Source organism: Rhea americana, unplaced genomic scaffold (genome assembly GCF_003343005.1).
Source record: "Rhea americana isolate MKP2758 unplaced genomic scaffold, rheAme1 scaffold_149, whole genome shotgun sequence".
Lineage (NCBI taxonomy): Eukaryota > Metazoa > Chordata > Aves > Rheiformes > Rheidae > Rhea > Rhea americana.
In genome coordinates, this window is record NW_028185583.1 from 818,531 (window position 1) to 844,503 (window position 25,973).

Below are 25,973 nucleotides of genomic sequence, written 5' to 3' on the forward strand. Positions count from 1 at the left end.
GCTGTCAGAGCACTGAGGAACATGGAGAAAGAGTCCAAAACCATCAGCAAGGAGCAGAGAGTTAAGAGGATAGAGTCTGTGTAAACAGGAAACAAAGGAAGTCTTGCCTTTCACCCTGACCACAGTGTCTAATTGCCATGGATAAGAAAAATCAAACAATTCCTTTCAAACTACTATGTATATAACCAAGCAGCCCTTGAATTCTGCATCCTGTCAAGTCTACCTAAATCCACCTCGCTAGTCCTGTGAAGGCATTATTTCTACAAGAGAAGTCAGTGACACTAAGCCGAGAACTATGAGAAAGTCAAATGGCAGAACTTTAAGGTAGATACATCTGAATTTTATTTTGATTTATGACAAATCCGCTCTGTTAAGACTAAGTTTGTGGTCAAGAGTTCAGTCAATAAAACTCAGCAATTTTATGTTTGTTTTTTTTTTCTTCTATATTTTCCTATCAAGGACTCTCAGCTAGTAGCTCAACTAAGATACAGTCAGTATAAAGAGCTTCCTCAGTTATGGAAACTGTTCTTTCTTATTCTGATCACTCCAACTGATCCTAATGCCAAGATCTGAAAAACAGCTGTTCCCCAAGACTTAAAGAGTTATTTTACCTACTCTTCTATTACCAATCATCCGATTTAAAAGAAAAAGAAAAAAAAAGAGAGACAGGCTATTCCACATTCTCTAGTTCTTATTAAATCAAATTTATTAAACCTATTTTAGTAGCTGTATGGCTGGCATCATACCAATCAATGCAAGCTTTTCATTGAAAGTTACTGAATAGTGTGGGCAAATCAACAAGGGATTCTTCAGTATAGCTCTCCCTCAGTGTCCATGAAAAGGTAGAGAAACCTTGTAGTATCCATAGGTGCCACTCTAATACTTGGTCAATCGATCCAGACCTGTTACTTCACTGTAGCAAAGAAATTACTGGAAGTCAAAAATGTGACAGCTGCTAATCAGACCTCTTGGTAACAGCTTGCACAGGAATAAATAGAAAGGAAATCCTATTTCCAAAAAGAAACCAAATGGGAAATATCTCAAAATTAAGAAATCTGCTTCAAAACAAAATTCTGCAAAATAATTTCAAATAAGCCATTTCAAATGAATCAAAACATTTCATTGTTACTGACTTTAAAACTTTTACAAAACTTTTTTTTAATATTGAAGTCCTTTTAAACAAAATGCACAAAACTTTGCTTTGAATTTTTGAGGCAGTATTTTTCTGCATAATCAAAACCCTTCAGCTAGAATTTTTATACTAAGTTGTATTTCTTCAAAATTCATATAAATATTTCTTTCAATAAAATTAACCAACCAAAAAAAAAAAGATCTGTCCAATTTAGTAATAACCCCATTCCTCATCTGAACAGCTTTCCAGGAATTCTGGTAGTTTCTTTCTTCTTATACAAACTCTGAAATTTTCTTAAGTGGTTACTGTGCGGTATGGTGAGACAAGAGGGTAGAAATACTGTTGGGTCTGTAGTCTGAAAAGCCTTCAGGTGTGCTAGACAGTTCTGCGACTTTAATCACTGCAGGAGTTTCTCCACTCCTCCTGTGTTCAGTCTCAAGACTTCTAAACTCAACCCTAAAACAGCCAAAATGGGTTGTGACAGTACAGTGTACTAACAGGAATCACATCATTCTATAGCATGTGATAATTGAGTTACCATGTTCAGGCTGTAACAACTACAAGGAGGAAAATACTTACAGTAGCTTAAATGGTAACTGTTTATATATTTTCCTTAGTCAGGTCTGGATTGATTATAGATACCAGAGCACTGGCTGACGACCTACCTAGACACAGACAGGCCAAATGTCTTCCAGATATTTCCTACAACTCTGAACAGACCCATTTCTGGTGCAATTCAGGTACCCGTTTGTATCCATGTTATGCCATTTAAGCAAAAGGTTGATATCATCCTGATTTAAATGGTCACGTAACTGTGGCCACATCTTCCAGTATCAAATCACACACTGCACTGAGTGGCAATAACGATGGCAAGCTAAAGTCTTTTTTGGCCTACCTTTGCCTCCAGCTTGATCTCCGAACTTAACTAAAACGATTTGCCACCTGCAACTTAGCAACTTCTATTTATTGAAATGACAGAGGGTTGCATATAAGTACTCAGGCAACTACTGGATTCATCACTAGATATGACTTACAAACCTTTGCCAGAAATGACTTCTTGCATTTATGACTAGGCAAATAATTGCACTTTCTGATTTCAAACTTCTTGGTTACTATCAAAGTTCTATCTCCAGTGCTGACTCYCGTGACACAACAAATACAGAATGATAACAGAAACAGAATACATATATTGTAGCCTAAAGCAGCTGTTCATACCAATTTTCCAAAGGGGAAAAAAAATCAAAAAATACACACCATCACTTATATTCAAATCTTGGCTGAATAAAAAAGATTTTATTTTGCCTCTCTGTGGAGAAGGGGCTGTGACCAAATAGCTCCAGCAAAGTACAGACTTATGCCTTAAGCAACTGTCTACTCTTCCAGACTGAAGCTGGTCTTGCTCTCAAGGACTGTGTCTCCACGACTAGCCAAAGGACCAGTTTCATTCCAAAATGCAAAGCAGAAGCTTGGCCTTTGCCTTGTTCTGCCTATACCCCATGACTCTTAGTACAGGTGCAATAATGACATCTATTATTTCAAAGGCCAACAGCAAATGACAGTGATAATAGGAAAACAGTACTTCCAAAGCAGTTATTTCTTAACCTCGAAAATGTTTGTGCAAGACCAAGGAAGTATGAAAAATAAGTATATTAAAAATGTATTATACTAATCAGCAGAATATGATTTTCTTCCTTTCTTTTTGGCCCTTAAATTCGTAAAATCCTGTAAAATAGAAAAGTGGCAAGAATATACTAATAGACAAGATACTGGGTAGGTATAAAGAGATACACTTCTACTGACTTCCTATTCATGAAACCACCCTTGTATACCAGTAACATCATTAATGAAAAAAAAAAAAAATAACAAGTTCTAGCTATGAATCATGCCCATTTCTTTCTATTGTAAGGCGGAATGTATAAAAGATACTATCCCATTGTAACGCTGGTAGCCCAAGTGAATTGAAAAACTGTATAGCTAAATACATTGAATAATTTGAATATTCTCATTCACACTGTGTTGCCTTACACTTAAATATGCTGTAAGCCAGCATTGTTTTTCCCTGCAAATGCAAACTCTGCTATTTCATTTACAAGTTACAAGCCTTCCTGTTCTGAGAAAACAATCACTTTGCAGGAAGTAATAGTATCAGAAGTTTCTTGGCATTTGGGTTTACTAAAAAAAACAAAAATAGCATAACAGTATTATCTTCCACCTAGAAATGGCTTCTGCATAGTCTTTCAAACAGAAGGGTATAAAAAATCTTAAACTAGCTGATCTCTGAATTGCCCATCAATTAGAAATCACAGAATTGCTGAGGTTGAAAGAGAGCTCTGGAGATCATCTGGTCCAACCCCTGCTGCTCAAGCAGGGTCCTACAGCAGGTTTCCCAGGACCTTGTCCAGATGGATTTTTAATATCTTCAGTACTGGAGACTCCATAACTTCTTTGGGCAAATAACCTCTCTCTTTGTCTGAATACACCTGAGTCTACATAAGCTTATGCATAAGTTCTGCACCTTTTTGAGGAGAAATACGAATGTTAGTCCCATGACTATCAGATCTGAACTGTGCAGAGTGACAGGGCTGTCTCTGTATTTGCAAGAGACAGAGAATACAGCAAATGTGGTGAACTGCAGGCTTCCTTCTGCATTTCAGCTTCTGCTGTGTTTCAGGTTATTCTTGTATCTTCTGTATTTTAAAGGAAAGCAGAAATTCACATATTATTTTTGGAGTAATGTTTATATTCTTCCCCTTTATCATCTGAGGGGGCATCCTATGAAATAGAGATTTGATTCCTTCTTCTCAAGGTGGTCAAGGTGTAGTTCAGCTAATGCTGCAACTGGAAATGATCTTCTGATAATGTTCACAGTCTGAGCCACAAAAGCAGCTCTAGGACAAAATTATAATGAGGAACTACCTCTCAACTGAGCTGCTCTAACCTTTCATTACATTTTAATAAAGTACTGAAGTACTACTCAGTCATTTCCACTCATTGTCAACATGATCAAACACATTCTGTTATTTTTGAGACCACTTCTGCAACATGCTGTCTTAGTCTAGAGCACTGGAACAACAGTGTCATTGCAAGCCATTCATCCTGAAGACTTGCTAATAATGTTAATACCTCCAAATTTTGCCAGTAACTGGCAGTCAGGTAAAACTTGTTTACTCCAATTTTATTTTCTCATTGAGCAGACTAATGCTTCATCTCCCACAAGGGATCTGGGGTATAATAAATGCTAAAACTAGTGGACACTTGGAAATACAATCTATCTGGGAGAGCCAACATGACTTCTGTAAAGTGATTAACCTCTTCAGGGTTCTTAGCATGTCTGAACCCTGCAAAGTGGTGATCCAGCTGACATAGTTTACTTGGATATCCAGAAAGCTTTTGGCAAAGACTCTCACCAAAAGCTTTAAAGGAAACTAAGCAGCCATTAGATAAGAAGAAGGGTTCTGGCATTGAAAACTAACAATTTAAAAAGTAGAACATAGGGCAAATGTGAAGCTAAGCATTTAAGGGAGTCATCAGTGGAATTCCTCAGGGGATCTTTGCTGGGATCTAGGTTAGTTTACGTATTCAGAAAAGCAGCAGAATAGTCCAGACAAAGCTTGCTGATGATACTCAAGATAGTAGATACCTTGAGGCAAACTGCAAAGAACTGCAAAAATGAGTCACTTATACAACAGAAGGGCTAGGCAATAAAATGACAAGTGAAATTTAATGCAGATAAGACTGTCAGAGACTTGAGTGCACTAATAGGCCTTAATAGGCCATCAGTCCTATTAGTCCTGTAGCAGGAACTATGTTACAGGTCTGTCTCCAGTCCTGCCTCTGGCCCAGTCTCCTGCTGCTGCTGACCAGACTCTCTGGATGAATCCTGGACCTGTTCCATCATATCACCCTGCTCAGATACTGTGGTCTGGTCACCCTTGCCTATCAGCTTTTACTCCTATTAGACAGCCCTAATCTTGCTGCTCCTTGACAGCAGAACTCAGGGCAGGCAGCTGTGGGTGCCCCCAGCCTGAACTTAAAGACTCAGGCCACAGGCAGAGGGTGCCTGGGTAGGGGTCCCAAGTGGGGCTGGTTAGGGCAAGTGAGGTCTACAGGTGCACTCAGAGCACTAAGAGTGAATGGCAGAGTGAATGAGTAGCTAGTACTCTTCAAGTTGTGAAAAAGATGATCTACAGCAGATATGACAAAGGTATACAAAACTACGGGTGGTGGAAAGGAAAGAGAAGAGGAAGAGGGGAAACATCACATGTTTTAGGTTTGTTTTTACTCTTCCAAGGGTACACATTTATGACCACTGGCCTATTTGGACACTTGGCCTAAACTAGTAACAAATATACTTTTGTTCCAAGGGCCTTGTCCRTTATTTCAGAGCAATTAAATTATTTGATGGCTTTTAATCCAAAGACTGCTACAGTTCTTAAGTGCTTCTTAAATTCTGGAAAACTCGTTTGTCTTCCCAGTAGCTACACAGCTGGAGGAGGAAAAAAACAGCCTTAGTTCTAAAGGAAATCCTTTTGCAAATCTGATGTATTCGGGATTTACAATCCTCGTCCTTCTGGAGGATGTTGGCACCAAAGGCACTAAGAAAGTAGGGGAAGCTTGGCACTGCATGCCAGTTGTAGTCTTTCATCTAGCAGAAGATTTTCACATCAAAGATATCCTACCCTTGAATGAATATATTTATTTATTTATTTATTTATTTATTTTATTATTATTATTATTATTTTTACTTATCACAGAAGAAGGAGGCATCTTTCCATAAAGCTTTGGGCACTCTTCCAGTACTTAAGATACACAGAAAAACTGTATGTATTCCAGAGACCTCCTACTTCCTAGCAAAATGTAGCCTTCATTCAAACCTCATTCCACACAGAACCTACTCGTCCAAACTCTGATATTCCCTAAATGCTCTTCCAGAAACAAGCACTTGAGAAATAGAAACCTTAACATTTCTTCTCCAGATAGAAAAAAACAAGACAAGAAAACTTCCAAGTGTAATACTAAATCCTGTATTTCAAATGTAAAGCATTCTTTCTCATCCCCTCTTCCCCCACGGCAAAACAATCATCATCAATCAATCATCAACACGTGAAGAATTACAGCACCTTAAAAAAAACCATCAGTGCATAATATCACCCTGGAAAGAATACAGGAGAAGATAGAGAAAGGATATATGACAGATGTCTAAATAGAAATCTCCTTGAAGATATGCATGTGCATAAAAAATTGAAGGAAGAAAATCTTATAAGTGATACTAATATGTAAGTAAGTACTATGAAAAATACTTCTCTGTTTCTCTTTTTTTCATTATGAAATAATATTTTCTGGTGTTACACAGGTCGTATAGAACCAGTTTGCTATTGTTCTAACTGCTAAGTCATTCAAAGGCCACAATATATAATGAAATTATAAGGAGAGTTCTTCTAGTCCTGAGCAAACTGCTTCATCGTGAAGTGGCTTGATTACTCCAAGCCAGCAAATTGTCAACATCAGCTTCCTCGATGGAAAACATCCTGAATAAGTGAGAACACAAAAATGAATGAAATAGAAAAAAATAAGTAAATAATGTTTTGTTAACAAGACCTGCTGCTCTGTGTATAGATTAAATTCAAATTCTAAGTTAGCATATTTAATTGTAATTACATCTGCACATATATATACAAGCATGCCAACACTAGAAACCACCCCTAGCAACATGCAGCCACTATTAGGATTGCAAAACCAAGCACTCGGAAGGTAGGAAATGCCAGAGTTAACCTTCATCTGGCCTTTGTGCACAGATAATTGAAAGAATCTTCAATTACATAATCACACTCTACTGTTTTTGCAGGACCTCATCCAGTGCACAGGAAGGACAAATACTACGTAATAAGCCACTTTTCAGTACGTTTTGCCTTCATTCTTCAATGTGTGACTCTCAGCCTTGTTTACAGTTCTAATCCACATCTAATTCTAACCTAATTCTTAATTGAAAATGGAATCACTGATTTCCTAGCAAATTCTTCTGCTCACTAGTGTAATATTTGAATGTTTCACAAACAGTTATTAACTAAAAACTTACAATGTGACTATAAGGTAAGGAGGATTCTTAACTTCATTTTATAGTAGGATAGTGAAGGAATATAGAGATCTGGATCAAAATATCCTTTGATGTTAGCTGTTTCAATTTCAGACTCACGGGACCTAATTTCTTAAGCGTTTATGTCGATGCTATTGTACACAAACGCTGTTCCTACTCACTCCTGGTACAACAGTAAGTGAAAATAACACTGTGGCTTCAAATTAGGCACAGAAACAGAGACATGAAAGATAGCCTATGAAAATATTTTGCTCAGCACTCTCTAGCAAGCAAGAGGCAGAGATACCATCTACTTTTCTACACCTGCATTCAGCTGTCGTAGCCCTAAGATCCCCTGGCAATCCCATATCTCGTTCAATTTAAATATTCAAGCTCTGGCCACATGTTAAGCAAAGGCCTTACAAACCATATTATTTGAATCTTCAAAGCAAGTCAGTTGTGTGCTCTGTGCAAAGCTGGAGGCCAAGGACAAAAACCATGCGACCGCGTAAGGAAAAACTGCCTCATCATAGTGGACGTCAATTTGGAGACCCAGCAGAAATTGCAGAGGCAACCTGAATTCTTCACTTCACTTGTTTCCGAGTTATTGAATTGCTGGCTTTCAAACCTTAATGTTTTCTTAATAAAGTGTTTCTTCTGTTATTTAAAATAAAGAAAACTTTAAAAAAATGCTATTTTGTGATAACTGGAAGAAACTCACTGCACTGTTGCATTTATTTCCACCACACAGATCTCTGACATTTCATCTGAAACAACAAGTGCTAATACTAGATTATTCATCTCTATTTTGCTTCACTATCTCAATCTTTTCCTCACCTCCACACAGGAGGAAATGACTACAGTAAAAAAAGCCATCTTTCTCTCTGTCCAAGTTACTGGAAATGAAGGGTTCTGTGCTTTAAAGCAGTAACAGAGAAGAAAGAAACATTTAATACCATGTGAAATTTCAGAAATAGAGATACCTAGCCATAATTTTGAAAAGCTAAATTGAAGGCAAATGGCAATGTCAAGGAAAAAGAATAGCTGAACCAATCTAAATTTCCACATAATTGGCAGTCTGAACATTCACTCGAATCTCTGATATTGTTATTTCTGGTATCTCTGATAAAAAGTGGCGCTTACAATGAAAAACGTAACTCATTCAAGTTTCATATAGATACTTTGACCATGACTATACCTGCCCAAAACCAAGAATCTAATTTTCTTAAAGTGTAGTCAAAGGCTCTATGCTATTAGGCTAAACTTATAAATCTGTCAGCACTCACAGACAGTACAGGAGATCAATCTACACATTCCAAATACAAATACATATTAATGTGTTTCCATACAGACATTTGTCCTTAAGCTGTTCCAAAAATTTAGCTCAAAATTTCCTTTAATAATGTCTAAACTGCACTGTAATTATATAATCTATTACAGACATTTTCATCAGTCTTGGTTATGGACATGTTTTCATTAACCACATGTAATTAATAGAAATTGTATTTTGGCAGTGCCAAAGAACAAGTCAAAAAACATTATTTATGGTGTAAATTATGGTATATTTATGGTATACGGTAACTGATCAATCCTTTTCCATACAACATACCTCCAGGATCTTCTAATGATGCTAACTATTTTTAGTTTATTTACAACAGATCATATTGCATGCAGAAATCATAAAAATAATAATAAAAAATAATAATTAAAGACCATCATTACTACCATTTGGCATTAACACCATAATTTAAAGGGGATAAAGTAAACTGCTAATCTTTCTGAAGACTCCGTATATGTTTATATACATAATAACCCCCAGCAGAGGTCCAAAGCATATTCACTAGATCAGTATTTTGACTGGACGTTGGTCATTCGTGTTTTTTGTAATTGTAGTAATTGTTGACAAATTTATAAATGCAGCCCAACAATTGTATCAAGTGGCATAGTTCATCACCTTGCATTTTTAGGTAACTGATTCTTCCAACGTATGCCTTGGTCATGGAAAGTCTACTTGCTTAAGATAAATATTTATCATTGTCAGTATCTGAATACATACGTCTCAGTTTAATGTTCTAACACCATCTGTTTTATGAGGAATAATATAAAAGGACAAATGAGGACCACTTACAAAACTACTGAGACCTGAAAAAGAACTGAACCACAAACAAAATTTTATTAAGACAAACTATAAAGAACAAATTTTAAATATTATAAGAGCTTCTTGGAAATAAAAAAATAATTTTTTTTTTGATTTCCACCAACTGCTATTAAATAATTTGTTTGTGACTCACAAAGTTCATATTTTGATTACCAGATTCTAGTTTAAGACCTACTTTTGCTTTTAAAATGTGCAAGCTTATTTTCAATTCTGCTGTTGCTTTATATCATTCCTTATAGTGAATTCTGCAATGGAAAGCTAATATAAGCCTAATGTGAAATAGCACAAATTGCTAAAAGATTAGGTTTTAATTTGTTTTTGGTAGTTTGACTTGATCCCTCCTTATGGAATTTTTTCTTCAGATCTTCACATATCTCAAGTGAGTAACCACAGGAGCTGATTAAGATAAGAAGCTTTGCAGACCTCACCCTAAAGACTAAAACTCTGGCCAAACTGGACTGTCTTCTCGCTAGAAACATACTCTGTAGTAAAAGTATTATGAAACCACAACAGATCTTTTGCATCAATATAACCAAAATTAATCAATTTCAGGAGGGAAAAGAAAGCTTGTCTCTGTGTGTTAGGATTAAAAACAACTACACTATAGATGGATGGGCAGGTAGAAGCAAGATGCAGATGCCTGGACTCAGGATTTCTTTACTGGCTCTGCCAGGTACTGAACATTGGCCGATAGGACGCAGCAAACCTAGCTGAAAAGAAGGTGATAGGAATCAGCACACAGCTTGTGGCTAGAGACAACCAGACATACATGCATCAAAAATGCTGTCTGTTCCCTGGCTCAGTCTTTGGGAGTACTGAGAACTCTCATTTCCCTGGAAATTTCCACTCTCATTTCACTGGAAATCTGAGTTGGCTCAGAATTCCTGCAAATCAAGGGGGTATGGTACAGTATCCTATATAATATATGAATAGAGTTGAAAGAAAAAGTCTTTTATAAATATCAGCACCTCCAACAGAGTTTGCACATTTGAGTCTTTTCCTGGCGCTCACGTCAATTCTTAAGCATCAAGTCAGGAATCACATGTCAGGAGGATTATACAGGTGAAAAGCAGACTACAAAGCTCTTCCATCTCAAACATAACTGGGTGAGATCAGAGTAATCTGTAGACAAAAACCACAAGTTACAACATACAGTCGCTGCCAAGTGTACACAGCAGCTCTTCTTTCATCCCCTAAGCCTTTTTCCTTTCTGATCACTGAACAGCGGAACTATAGCACCATGCAGGCTAAATCTTTTAAAAGGATGGAACAGAACTTCGGTTTCCTCTGACATAACAGCATTGTTTGGCCAAGACATCAACTTAGAAATGGTTTCTATTTGGACATTTAGGGAGGGATTTTCAAAAGCGCTCAACAGTGGTGTAACTTGGCTTTTATTCAAGGGGGCAGTAAAACTTCTACTGACTTCAGTAGGACCAAATAAAATCAGAGCTAAGCAATCTAGACTAGGAAGAAAATGGAGGAATATCCAGATGACATATAGAAGAATATTTGCTGATTTTTTTTCACATTTTATTTCAGAAGTTGTGTAGAACTATTGCAAGATTAAAGCAYGTCTGTCTCGATTTCAGTATTCCTAAACATATCAGAAAGCAAACAGCATGTTTTCTATGAATCTGTTTTATGACTTTTCAGTCATTTTGTAAGAAATTTATTTTTCTCTGTTGAAAAAAAATCAATAGCCATCTCTTTTTGTCAAAAAAATATTTTTTACAAATAAGAAAACTAGCCTGGTAATTTTCTTCCTTCAAGTTCCAAATACTACACTAGAAAACTGAGTAAGATAATGAGGAAAAATAAGTATTTTGAAAACAATAGCTTAAAAAACTGGAGAGACTCTACTCAGCTACATTGTGTTTGATACATTCCATTGTTAYGATGTGCTGGTCAGAAACAATTTATGCAGCCAAGCACAAGGGAAATGTCATTTTTTTTTCCTAAGGCTCTTGAATTCAGCTAATGATCATTTAATTAAATTGCCATTTTCTCAATATTGATATGTTATAAACAATAAGGAACAATTTCAGATACTCTTATGTTGCACACAATCAGAGGAGTCCGTAACTATAGGAATTCCATGAAAGAAAATAATTGTATCATGCAGGTCAACCCTGGGGGAGAGGGGAAGAAAAACACGCAAAAATCAAAGACAGCTGACTAAGCTAGCCATATATTATTTGCAGGTAAGTTCTAAGTTACTAGTGTTTGGTAATGGATTTAGAAACCACTCATTTGGTACTATCTGCATGTGAAAAATATTTGAAAAATTTCTGATTAGAGGGAGTAGATGTGTATGTGCATCCAAAGACGTATGTCTTTTTAATTCTCAGTGCTATTGATAGTGATGTGCCACCTAAGGGAGAAATTTGCTATTGTATCAATGTTATTTCAATCACTTTAACTTTCACTGAATTGCTTCTAAGAACATGGAAGGATCAGATGCAATGTCTATGTAACGTAATGAAACGATCAGCTTAAAAGAACATAAATCCCTTACACAGAGACAGACAGAAGGATGGCCTTATTGGTAGTATTATCACTATACAATGCCTTTGCCAGTTTAAGCAACAAGATTTTAAGCAGAAGTATACAAAAACCAAAATACAATCAAAATACGTGACATCTTGGAAGCAATACACTGCCAAAATCTGAGAGGTCAAAGAAAAAGGCCATCTTTTATGACCTAGTTAAACAATAAACTGTAACTAGAGCAGTTAGTGAACAAAGCAAATTTGATGTACCATGCTTATGTATGGAAGGGGAGGGGGCTTCACTGTCTTTATAGTTATTTATAGTTACATTTCCTTCAAATACATAAATAATAAATTATCAGTCAAATGAGTTTTAAGAAAAAAAAAGAACACAAGGACTTAATTCATTGTACCAATGATACCTTTGTTCAACACCAACACTTCTGCCTTTTATTTTCGTACACATATTACAGACATGATGTTCTGCAACACAATTTTGTGAAAAATGTTAAAACCCAGGCAAACTGAAACACAACTTAGGGAATCTGTTGTATGAAACACTGGACATGCGGATATCCATAGCCAGCATAAGAACTCTTAGTTATTTTAGATTTGATAGAAAAGGCATTAAACAAAATTGTCATTCCTTTGCATACGTTTAATGATTCAGCTGGCAAAATGATTTCATGATTCCCTGAATGGTGACAGTTTCTGTGAAGTGCAGTAAAATATATGACTAGTGTACTTCCAAATTCAAAAATATATACACAAGGCAAATAGAAGGCAAAATAGTAAAGATTTAAAATGTAAACCTGTTCGTAAGCGTTTCCTGTAAATTCAGGACAACGAGAAACAAACACGCTTCCCCTCACTCCTCAAACCACAGAACAAAAAATCACTGAGGACAAAGTCACTCGCATAAATGCCTCTGTGATAACTTCAACCATGAGGTCTTTTTCTCCACCTAAAACACAAGTTCTGACAAAAAATGACTTCAGCTTCATACTATGGATTTGTCACTGCACAGCTCTTAATTAGAAGAGCTGTGAGAAGCCAGAGCATGCATCTGAACAAAACAAACTCTGTTCAAGATAGGGAGTTGCAGTTTTATGTCTGACACCCATTAAGAAGCATATTCATGAGGGAAAAAGCTGGAATTGGAAAAACTCCGTTTGCACTGTATCCTTTCAAAGATTAGGTTAGTTGTATTATGATCTTTTCATGGTCCTACTCTGTGTTCTGCAAGAGCTAACTGTTGAGGACATTTAGCACTAAATAAAGCACTTTTATGATGCACTGGAGGACAGCTGAACTACTCTGGGGATCTCCAGAAAGTGTTTTTACGAATAGGACCTAACTTTTTATCATTCTCTAATTGACCAATATATTTTTCCAACCAGCACTTTTTCAGTCTACAAGAACTTTTAAGGAATAAGTTCTCTGAAAATATGTCCTGCTATCATTTCTGTAGACTATTAAACATTATATCTTTTAACTGATATAACTGTAGTTTTGCAGTATTCAGCAATCTGAGCTACCACTGTGGTTACATTGTGGTGTGTGTGGTCTCTTATCAAAAATGACTCCTCGCTACAGTAGAATTTGGACAAACCAGTAAATAAAGATGTTCAGAAATCACAGAAGGGGAAATTCAAAAAATGGGAATTGGTGTGCATATTCAGGGGGGGAGGGAAGGGATCTTGAGGACAATTAGAAAAAATGTTCCAAAAAGAGGAACTGAAGAGAGCCGTGAATATACCAGTCAAGCTGCTGTTGTCCCATATAACAGAAAATGGAGTGAAAGCTACAAAATGAAAAATGAAGAAAAAAGGAGCACAAGAGGAACCTGTTTATAATGGCATCACAGATTTGTGACTAGAGGCAGGTTTAGAATGAAAAATGGCTCAATTCTTCAGAAGGCCAATAAAAAGAATAAACGTAAATGATATCTAAGTGTCTGCCTATATAAGCAGAATCCTAATTGATTTTCCTGTCCTGCTGCAGGAGTTAAAGCATACCTGTCATTTGCAGGAACCGGGCAGATCAAGCAACACGGAACCCAGTCAAAACAAGAGGTGTTTCTGGGAGCCCTGGCCTGCACCTTGATTTAGGTGTCTATATTATCACATTTAGAGTAGAAAAAGTTGGGTTTGGTTCACTTGATCACAGTAAGGGATGTATTTGTTTCATGTAGTTTATTAGTGTATCATATTAAAATATTAATTAACTCTGTAGAAAATATTTACATTTTGTACCTGAAACACGTTATTTTTCTCACATACCTGTGGAGCTCAAGAAATTCCTAAACAGCACTGGTGAGTTATTTATTCAGAGGTATTTTTATACAAAATCCTAATGAGATGTATTTTCTGTGTGAGTCTTATTTTTTAGCATTTATTAAATTGTAATTACAATTCCTTCACTTCCTATTTTACAAGCAATAGGAAAAAATAAGTCTCTCTTGTATATATACATTTTAATATTGTCCACATAAAACGCACTGGGGCAAGTCTATCCATCTCAGATACCTCTGTATAAATAACATCTGTAATAAAAACACAGATGTTATGTCAGATATCAGACAGTGATATCTGAGGGCTTGATTTAGTGAACATTTACATGTCACACCTTATGCAAATCACTTAAGCAATCCCACTAAGTAAATAAAAGAATTTTCTAGAGAAATCCTCACGAACATAACCACACACATGCGAAATGTGCAAGATCAGCACTTGCTATTAGTAGGCAAATGCTGACTTTACAATACTAACCATTTACTACTAAAAGGCTCACTGGTATATGAAATCAATAATTTTAATCATCCTTTATTAGTTTTAAGAAGTATCTAGTAAAATGCATGTGACATGATTGCTAATTGATACATATAGTTCTATTATCTGGAAAAGTCTACCTCATGATGCAACATTTCTCCTGTTACTAATCCACAGGAGAAAAAAGTGACATTTTCAAAGATTTGAATTTTTCAGTGAGACAGAAATAAGTTTTATTCTAAAATGTTCATTCATTTTATTGAGAACAATTGACCAATACAGTAAAGAATCAATTTCTTTACACAATAACCTCTATCAGAAACAGCCTTTTGTAAAGCACATTCCAGCCAGCCATGAGTCATTTGGGGGTCTATTCTTGGACCTGTCACTGAATTGGATACTTTACTGTCCATTATCATAGGTAATACTGACAAATTGGCAATACTGAAAATTTGTCACTTCTCTAACTTTTAATAGCAAAAAGAAAAAAAAAGGAAAAAAAGATTTTAAAACTTTACATGTCAAAAACGTGACCTTTAGTGAAAGGTATATTCTTTCTTTACTGAAAATTATTACTCTTTAAAGAAAGGTATATTCTTCTGTCTATATTCTAACAAAAGAATGTGCAGACTTTGTAAGATAAGGTTCTAGTCAGCTCTGAATTTTTGTGATATTTGACTATATTCCATTTCTTTTTTGGCTACAGGTACGTATCAGAGGAGGGAAATATCACTATGCTTTTAATGCAATAGTTATCACTAATGGAATGGGGTTCAAACACTTCAAGGAAGAAAATCATTAGTGCCATCAAAAAATATAGCTAAGAAAGTAAACAGAGGTAATAAGAAGCAGCTTCCTGTGAAATTCACTCCAACAGTAATTTACTTTCACATTAATTAGCTGTCAAGTAAGGGAAATGTAAGAAAACTAACTAGAGACTTTTTTTACTATGAGGCTTATATGAACACAAATTCTAAACACATGCCTCAAACCAGCAGAAATCTGGATATTAAGTAGACAGAACATAAAGGATTGCTTTTGATTTGTTTACTTAAACTAAAATACAGAAGGAGACTGACAGAGAAAGGGGAAAGAATGAAGATACTTTGGAGATATTCATTAAATTTCTAGATTTTGGCTAATCTCTCAATTCGCATGCCTATGTAAGGCAAGAAATTGAAAGACTGAATACTTCTTTAAAACTTTTCAGGTTTTGCAAGTCTTACATAATGTTCAGAAATAGGAATTTCTCCATCTGAGTTGATGACAACGCTCTCAATTACCTTTGCTGTCTATGACAATATTGGCACACCCATTCTTACCCCAGCAACACTATGAGAGCATTTTCACAAAGCGTCTGTAATAACATTATAAAAACATTCCCTGCCTCCCAGTCATTGACCAGGATTGCRCTCACTGATGTGGCTAATGTCTTGGCACTTTGGTTCCTACTGTATACATGGTAAAAGAGACACAGATAAGCAARTGTGCTGACAATTATTTCATCATTCACCCAGTGATAGGATCTTTGGCCCTTGTCTGGGGTAGGAGGCCAGAACAGTGGTGAAAACACACTTCCTGACTTGGGAAGTTCAAGATAAAACTCAATCCATTTTTCGCAGAAGGCAACGCGATGACTAACTCTTGCTGCTAGCACGTTAGCAATAGTTCCTGCTGTGTTCCCGACATTAACAATGCTTCCCACCATTATCCCCTTCCCATCTCTCCCGAAGCTCCCRAGCCTGCAGGGTCATTCACAAACCCATGAACAAGGGACGACTTTAATCCCTTCCTTATCTGTTCAGGTCCAATTATGGAGCAGGACAGACGAGATGATGATCTCACATGGCAGATCGTACTGGCCATGTGGGTGAACGCCCTTCTTCCAGATTTACTCTTTTCGCTCCCCTCTTTTCTTGAGGAGTAAAAGTAATAGAATGTTTTGCTTCAAATCACCACTAAAAACAAAATGAGAATTTCAGGGGCTCACATAACTCATCCTTTGGTGAGCTCTTGCTGAGTAATTAAAAACCCCTTTAGGACACTGAAATATGACTACTGACACCAGTGCACTTTACTGATAGAAGAACAAAAGGACAAACACTGACTCCAATACTACCTACAGAGATAGTAATTCTGTGGAAACAGCAGTAGAGAATAATATATATGCAGAAATAGTGTAATAAGAGTCAAAAACATATTTATGGCTATTAAAAGACACATTTTCCATATCCTGAAAAAAAATGTATATGGTTACATGGTAGGCAACATCTAAAATATCTTTTGATTACATAAGAAGGTAAACACTCTTATGAGGATATTGCAATCTCTTCAAAAAGTGCAAACATTCAAAAGCTCAAAAATTCAATATTAACAAGATGGTAAAAAAAATAAACTGAAAAGTAAACATGCAAATTGGAAAAGTGCCTTTAGGGTCACCCAGAAAAATCCAATGCTGCTCCTGTTTTACAATACAGGGGACAAAACCAGGTAATAGCTCCATCCCAAAACATTGCACATTTTTTATGCCTCTGTACCTATGAAAATGAAAAAAATAAAATAAAATAAAAAGCAAGGGGGGGGCCCTAAACTGAACACTGTTGAAAGTTCATATATCTGAAGCAACTGTTTTTTGCCTTCTCTACTAAACAGCTGCTTCTTTATTTAAGATAGGGAGGCTATTGTAAAAGGACAAATATCAGTATAATTTTATAGGCTTAGTAAAAGCACCATCATATTGGGTAACGTGTAATTTCCACCTCTGTTACCACTGGATCTCTTGATTTTCCAAATTTTGAAACAAAATAGAGTTCTATAGGGCAAAGATTAAGGAAGCTTAGATTATAGAAAATAGGAAAGTTAGAAAATCATCTAATTTATTCCTCCACCCCAAGGAAATAACAATTTAGATTTAAACCATTCCTGACAGGTAGTACTATAAAATTTCAAGGACTGAGACTCCTCAGGCTTCTTTGGCATCCTATTGCACTAGTATCTTTACCTTTTGATGAGATTGCCTCCCCTAATTTATCTTGCTGTAATTTAAACCCATTCTTTTTGTCCTTTCCACAGTCCAGAAATATCAGTTTATTCCCTCCTGTTGCATCTATCTTTTTAAATATTTGAAGTTATTATGTGATTACACATTCTGCCTCCTCTAGACCAAAAATACCTTAGTTCCTTCTTTCTGCCCTCACTGGTCCTGGTTTCTAGAGCTCTGTTCACTCTTTCTCTTCTTGTTTGGGATCTCTGAAATGATCAAAATGTGCATACAAGCAAGAAGGCAGGCATGCCTGAATCTCAGATTAAAGTGGATTTAACACCCATTTAGTGGATTTTGTTTGAAACACTACCCTCCCAACATTGCAGCTTCTAAACAGCGCTTCCCTAGAAGATAGGAAGCTCTTTACACGAAAGACCAGACATACTGTTATAGGCAGAGAAACTGAGACATAGCTCAGTAAAGTGACTCACTCAAGGCCATCTGGCACATCTACACCACAGACGAGAAATGAAACCTGTTAAGTTGCTTACTGAGCTACTCTGCTTTGTAGCGTTATGCTCAAATCACAACATATAACCTGAAGCCAGTACGCCAGAACAGTTAAGGTTGCTGAGATTTTAATTATAATACATACTATATTTATCTCTTTTTTATCATTTATTTTCATTCAAGTGTCAGAGCCTATCCATTGATTCCTCTGAGCTATCAGACCTCATGATACCTCACTACTGCACCTGCTGGTAAGTGCTTTGCCCTTACCTGTTCATTTCAGGAAAAGTAGCCTGTCACCATTAACAGTAGCTGACACAATGTAGAAATCCGTGGTTAAATATTCTTTTCACAGACCATTTTGCCATTTTTCCAAGTTTTCTGCTGTGTAATCTTTCTCCTAACCTTTGTTTCTGAAAGCAGGCCAAGTCTTGCAGTTCTTCTCAAGTTAAATTATAAAATTATTGCTTCAGTATTTATGAATGACCCCATAAATAATCCATAAAACCTATATCTGTTTATCTTAATCCTCACTTGCATGTAGCCTCCTCTAGGCAAAGCTCCATAAGCCCCAATAGCTTTCTAAGTTTACAGCTCACTAATGAAGCTGGATGAATGTCAGGTTTTATGATATTTCTACAGTAAGTTCAATAATGTTTAAGCTGCCAGGGAGATTATGAATACCATACGAATCCACAACCAAACTGAATAGCACCTTTCAAAGAAAGAAAACAGAAAACATAGAAGCAGTAGTGTTTCCTACTTTGCCTCACTCTATGAAAAAGAATGGATGAAAAGACTAAATTTTGCAGCTATGGTTTATAATCTATGTTTTCATGTTAAAAGAAAAGAAAAAAAGAAACCTAAGGCTCTAAAAGCTCAGATATATACTGCCAAATGACAGGTTGCTGTAAATGTCTCATTTTCATTGCAGTAGAGTACTAATAGCAAACTTCCTGTGATCTCTTCCAGTGTTCAACAGCAAACATAGAACTGACAGCAGAAAACATAGAAGTTGACCTCGGACTTTGGCATAGGCCTGTTGACCCATCTATTTTTTCACTACCAGCACAAGTACCAAATGGTATGCTGTGATTAGCAGAATGCAGAGACAAGCTTTTGTTTGGCTTTTCCCTATCCTCAGCACACCAGTTAGACATAGCCTACGGGACTTACCACAGTTACATCACTTCCACTTCTGATAACTATACTCTTATCAAGAGGAAGACTAAATGTCCTCGGGCCTTAGTAGTTCAGTCACCACACATCAGCCCACAACAGCTAGCATATATTAGAGCAGTTTTTGTTGGTTTATTTTATGCCAAGGGTGGCAGCTGCATGGCCTAGAATCATGTATGGCACAAGATCACAGGGACACAAAGGACATTAGCCAGCTGAGCCACAGTTGAGAATCAAATCCAAACATACATTTCTAGCTACACAGTTTAAAGGAGAGGGAAAATATGTATTAAAGTGACAGGGAGCTGGAAACTGCTACTGTACAGCTACTGCACTGAAACATCAAAAAAACTATACTTTTTCTTAAAAAAAAAAAAAAAAGAAAAGAAAGAAGGAAGAAACTAGAAGCTCCTTCTATATTTAACATTCATTTTGCAACTCTTTCCAATGGTAAGTCTGTAACAGCAAAACTACCCATCTGATACGGAATTAGTTGAACACTACAATCCGCTCCAAAATTTTCTTATGCTCCAGAGCAAATTCCAAAGGTTTTTCCAACAAAGCAGCTGGCACTTGTAAAATATTTTGCACTCTAGTGGTTAGGAAAAAACATTTAGTAAGTGAAATCTCTCATTCATATGTTTAAAGAAAACAGTCACAACGTATTACAACACTCTATGTCCAAGTGTCACCACAGAACAGGAAGATGCTAAGTTTAAACTCCTTGCTCTGTACAATGTATTAATATATGATGTTCATACAGCTTGCTACAGAATGCTTCTATCAACTGAATCATTAAAGTGTTTAAAAATAGTAAGTATACTATAGTTACTTTATAAAGTGCAAGGGTTACTGAATACATAAGCAACAGGCACAAACTCACATTACTGTGGAAAATGGACTGTGGAAAAAGAACTACGTGATTACTCGCAATATTTCAAAAATCAGGAGAAATTCATGAGATACAGGTATTAACAAGCAAAGGAAAGGAAAAAGGAATTCAAAGTGTAAGGTCAAAGAAAAAGTTAACATTAACAATAATTATTATAATTATAATGCATCACTTTCATTAAAATTTTGTATTGTTCATAATTCAGCCATACATAAGCATAATCCTTAGTCATCAGATATTGGCTCCTAGGCCTAGGATAATTTACTAACTTACCTGCTTGCTGCACACATATAATACACGTGGTAAACAAGCAGAGACAGTGCCGCAGCTTCCATTTCCAGTGATAGCACCACATTTCACTTATATGAAACATTCTGTAAAAAGAAAAAAAAAAAGAAAAAGAAAGCAAGCAACAGTTCAGGGAGCTTTACAACAAGCCAAGAATATGAGATAAAACTGTTGTTAGTGAAGCCAGTAACTAGTATGAAATAAAGTACTTGGAAATTATGGACTGCTCTACAGCGAGGAACAGAAAGAGAGAGCAGGCATGTGAGAAAGATTTCACACCCAAGGAAGATCTTCTGCACTTGGTATAAAGGGTCACAAATGTTCTCTGATCTTTAACAGACAAAGTGGAAGTCAGCTTGGGGTTATGCCTCTAAGCCTACAATGGTGCATGAGATTTCAGCAGAAGAAACACAGTCCATATGGTGACAGCCTGAAAGAGTTAATCTGTTTTTGGGGGGAAAACCACAAAGTTTTATACTACCTACTTGTATACTTTACATATAGGAATATATTTTAGTAGTTTATATATTATATACATATATATACACACTACTAACTATGTAAAGATGGTATTTGCATAAGAGCAGAGGCTCTTAAATGTTACCATACTTCACAGAACCACAGAATGGCTGAGGTTGGAAGGGACCTCTGGAGATCATCTAGTCCAGCCTCCCTGCTCAGCAGGGCCACCTACAGCATGTTAGACCGGGTTGCGTCCAGGCAGACCTTGAAGATCTCCAGAGAAGGAGATTCCACAACCTCTCTGGGTAACCTGGTCCAGTGCTCTGTCTTCTTAGAGCTTAACCATACTTCTCAGTGCTAAAATTTTGATAGCTACAATGTTTTCTGCTAACTGAACAACTCTGACAACTTCTAGCTGAAGCCTGAAACTTTTGCTGTCAAAATCTAGAGGCTCATCTGTGCTGCCAATGAAATCAAGGACAATAAAATAAATGCAATTGTAGCATCATTTTTATTTAAGATTCTTTGCTGCGTCATTTACATGACCTTTAATGGCTAAACCAAAATGTTTCCTCTACAGCAGGCAGAAGGGGAAGCAAGAAAGACGACTTGCAAGGAATCTTTTCAGCACTTTAGCCATGTATCCAAAATGGATAGTGCACCATTACATTCCTATCTCATTTTATTCAACAAGTTACCAACAAGCAAGCGCAAGGAACAAATAGCGGAACACAACACACACATTATTTTTACCAACTCATTCCCAACCTAGACATGCTGATCCCCAAAGAAAAACAGTAAACAACCTTTGTTCAGTAAGATACCATCTACTTATACCGCAAGAAAACTTCTAACAGAATTCCCAAAATATTCACAAGTCCATTCCCAACAACAGTAAGTGAGGAAGAACCACAAATTAATAGTCACGAATAAAGACCAATAAACACAAATGTCTTCTCTATTTAATATGTACTATCCTAGAAAGGAAAACGTATTTGGAATGATCACCTGTATCATTTATCAGGGTAGAAAGGCAAGAGACGTAGAGTGAAAGAAAGCACAGAGGAGCTCACATTCAGTAGCAAGAAAAAGCTTAATTTTATTAAACTTGGGGAAATATTCCTTCTGCTCCACAGATACTGCCGTGAAACTGCTGGTGAAACTTGGGGTCAAATTTAAATCCTTTCTCAGTATTGGCTTGTGTTACTTCCCAAAGTAAAGTTCTGTGATGTAAACAAGCCAAACTTAATGTAGAAAGATAAACCATTGTAAAGGAACAACTAATGTTTCAGTTTTAGAAGTAGTAGCTCAGCAAATCACACCCCTGGGCTAGATGCCAGAGAGCCCAGGTAAATGACATTTCAACAGATTGCTGCCATCGGTGAGGTTTCCCTTCACTGCAGGGCAAAATATGGCAAAAGTATCTGATCACTAAAAGAGGTTCAGTTCTTTTGGGACAGTTTTATCAAATTAGGAATTTGAAACTCATTATTTTTCTGAGATATTGTAAAGTCAAACTTAACAAGTTTTGAAGACAAGCGCAGAACATGCTGGGCTCTGAAATACAAGAATCTCTTTGATGAAGCCAGACACACAAAGTAACCAGATTATCAAACAATAGAAGTATTGTTCTTCAACTTAATGGCCTATAAATTGCCGTTAAAATCTGAGACAACAGAATACTGAGGTTTGGGAACAGTTACTCTTCAATGTATATAATTCATAAATCTACAATGCCCTCCATATTCATCTAGAAAAATGATATTGAACAGAAGTCCTTTTAAGACATGAAAAGTTATACACACATACAAACACATATAGCATACATACATATATTCAGAGTGATGAAACAGAAATGCTGACTATAATAGCCTGATGTATCTTATCCAAGATGCAGGATATTGCTGTTTCTATACAAAAAGAGTTTGCAGCCACTTATGTGATAAATGCTAGCCTACTGCTAACTAATCTAACAATTAAAAACTGTAAAAGTGGTGAATAACACTTTGTTTTGTTTCTTGGAGCAGTGTAGTCTAGAATTACCACACTAAGAAAGGATCACAATTATCTTTAACAGAGAAGTCTGTGTTGGTTTTCATCGTACTGACACCTCTTTAGGATGTTGCAGCAATCATCAACACTTYTGATGTCTTCATGAGCTCAGCTGTATTTTTTTGCTCATTTAATAGTGGAATAATCCAAGCCACAGCTTTGATATACTCATGGAAAAATAACATGACAAGGTGCCACTGCCCAAGTCTCAAGTGAATTAACCCAACCACATTGCCATTAGTGTTTTTCCCTAAAGGATCTGTGGGATTCTGTGTTAATCTGAGAGAACTATTTCATTTGGCCAATTCAGTTTTGTTAATGTTTACATGCATTGTGGTAATGCTTACAAGCTAGTATCCCATGGTGTTAGTTTACAGTCTGTTTACTAATCCTCACTCTTGTAAAATGCAAAAGTTAGGAAAGATTTCGAGAACACGGATAATCAACAACAGAGCAGAGTATAAGTAAGTGCAGAGAGCAAGAAGAAAGGCATGACTATAGAAATTTTCTTCCCCCGAGTAAAGGACTAGATAATTCTATAGTTGCTACAAAAAAAGTATACTATTCTCCACTAAAATAAATAAGTAAAAATGAGCAAACCTGCCTCCTACACTAACATTCTCTATTGTTGAAGGATGAAACATTGTTTCTGTTTCTTTACAGTACTCATACGAGAATGACCAAAGATGCACATTTTTATCTTTGCTACCAAAGCACTTTACTCTCTAATGTAGGCACCATGAGTCAGATCTGTTTCTTTTGGAGATCCATGTTACATAGCATAAACTTTAGCAGAGTGCTGTAAATGAGTGAGAAAATTACTTGTTCAATGTGTTCTTCAGACTTAGTGTGGACAAAAAGCCAATTTTCACAAACCTGACTGTTCATAGTCTTACACTGTGATGTGTGTAACAACACTGCTCACATAAGAAGCAGTCACGGAAGTCAGCCAACATATTGCCAGTGTAAAGGTTTCTTCCATACCAAAAATCTAAGGTATCTTCTTTACAATGTGGCATCCTGATTGGCAAGCAATTTTGAAAAAAAAGCCAGAGCAACTGGCAAAGCATTTAGAAAAACTAAGGCACATAAAGATGTCCAGTATTCACTTGTTAATACCCAGTATATTTATTAAATGTAAATTTGCTTGATATTAGCATTGATTTAATCTAGAATTTAACCCAGTCAGCGTATAAGTAATTCAACAAACAAATCAACACACAGTTCTCACTAGTTTATAGCTTATCAAGGGATGATCTGATGACACTGATGCCTGCTACAACAGCACTGACTCAGTGACCCACTCTTTCAAGTCTTCAGTCCTGTGTTCCCATTTTAAATAAGGATTAAAGGGATGCATTCTGTTATTTAGCAATCACCAATAGGCAAGAGAAAGAGTACCAGCACAGAAATGAACTAAGATATCCCAAGAATGTAAGTAAATAAAGCAATCTGTAACAAAGATGATGAACCAATTTTAGAACATATGCAATTTATTTCCACCTTTAACACTGGATACATTAAAACTCCTTCACAGTGGACTTTATTCCCTATTTTTGTTTCAATTTGAATGAGCCCTGTTCTGTCTCCAGCTGGTAACAAGCTTGCAACTCTGAACAAATCATTGTGGACTGCCAAACGCAGAACCAAAACAACATCTTATCCAGCATGTTTGGGGACTATTAAGACACCTATGGTAGAGGTACACCAGTTACAGTTGGATGGGATCTCATAACAGCAATGCCTTTTAATACGTATGTCTTGCAAAACTGCTCCTCAGAGTAATAACTGCCATTCTAAGCAGTCTTATAGAAGAACTACCATTTTTCCCATGAAATGGCATTATTCCACTGCAGACACTGTGTGACAAGACCAGCTATGCACTCTAGCTACCAATTCAATCCAGTCTACAGCTACTTTCATTTCCTATAACATATGGAGACAATGGGCTTATTCACAATTCATTCTAGAAGAGCAAAATAGTCATGTAATTTATCTAAAACCATAAATGGATGGTAACTTGACATAGTTCATGATTAAATTAGTTGGAGCCTTGCTAAATCTAACTACAAAACTTTTTACTATGTATGCCAGCAGCCAGCTAATGCAACATCATCACCTTTTGGGTAGCATGCAGCTCTGCAAGAAAATATGTATAAGCTACGAATAATCCTGGCACATTTGATTTGTATATCATATGGTCTCAAATCATGTCATGCATATTTGAATACACCATCTTCCTTGTTCAAAGCTTCAGCAAATTTCCCCGGAGTGTGATGTGAATTCTGCCCCAGGCAGACCAACATGACTCTTTGGTCTTTGACATGTCTAAAGCTATTAAAGAAAAATGTTGCTGACAGTTGAAAATTAGAAGAAAGATAACATCAATTTCACAACTTTTTTCTCATATAGGTTGTAAACAAAAAGATTTTGAGCTTAATCACTCTAATGTGGAACTACAATTCACGTGAAAGGTGATTACGACTCCCATTCCAGTTCCTGCAGATTAACAAAGTCGAGTTCAGTTTTGAAAACCTCACTTTAAACTGTACGATACTAGTGTCCTGAAAGATTAACGACATAAAGCCACTTAAAACTTCCATTTTAAGCACTACTTCTGCCTCCTAATTGTTCCTACGACCAACCTCGCAGACGCCCTCACACTCACCGAATGAAATGAGAAAAAAAGAGAATTAAGACAGTGCCGTTTAATTTAAACAACGCCAGCTGTATCAGATCCCTCCTAGTCCCCTGGCTTTCCTTCCAAAATGAAGTTTTCAGAGTTGCAGGCAGCTACTCCGGTGGATTTCGCTCTTCGCGACGGCTCCTCACCCGCGCGGGCTGCAGCTTCACCTCGCGCTGCTCCCGCCGCCGCCCGGCCCCGGCTCCCGCCTCACCTGCTCTCCAGGGCGCCGCACCGACCCCCCGCTCGCCGCCTGCGCTCGGGACCCACCTGCGGCGGCCGCGCCCCGAGGCGGGGG

At 36.7% G+C, this 25,973-nt stretch overlaps 1 protein-coding gene across 1 annotated transcript in view; it reads right to left on the reverse strand.

Moving 5' to 3' along the window:
- ADGRG6 (adhesion G protein-coupled receptor G6) overlaps positions 1-25,958 on the reverse strand; it is a 117,736-nt gene extending 91,778 nt beyond the window's left edge. Inside the window, exons 1-2 of the mRNA XM_085299272.1 lie at positions 25,890-25,958; positions 20,464-20,564 (exon numbers count right to left, since the gene is read on the reverse strand). Of these exons, the coding sequence (XP_085155398.1) occupies positions 20,464-20,563 (100 nt within the window). The 5' untranslated portion in view covers position 20,564; positions 25,890-25,958. The remainder of the gene's footprint in view (positions 1-20,463; positions 20,565-25,889) is intronic.
- Positions 25,959-25,973: the final 15 nt, after the last annotated feature.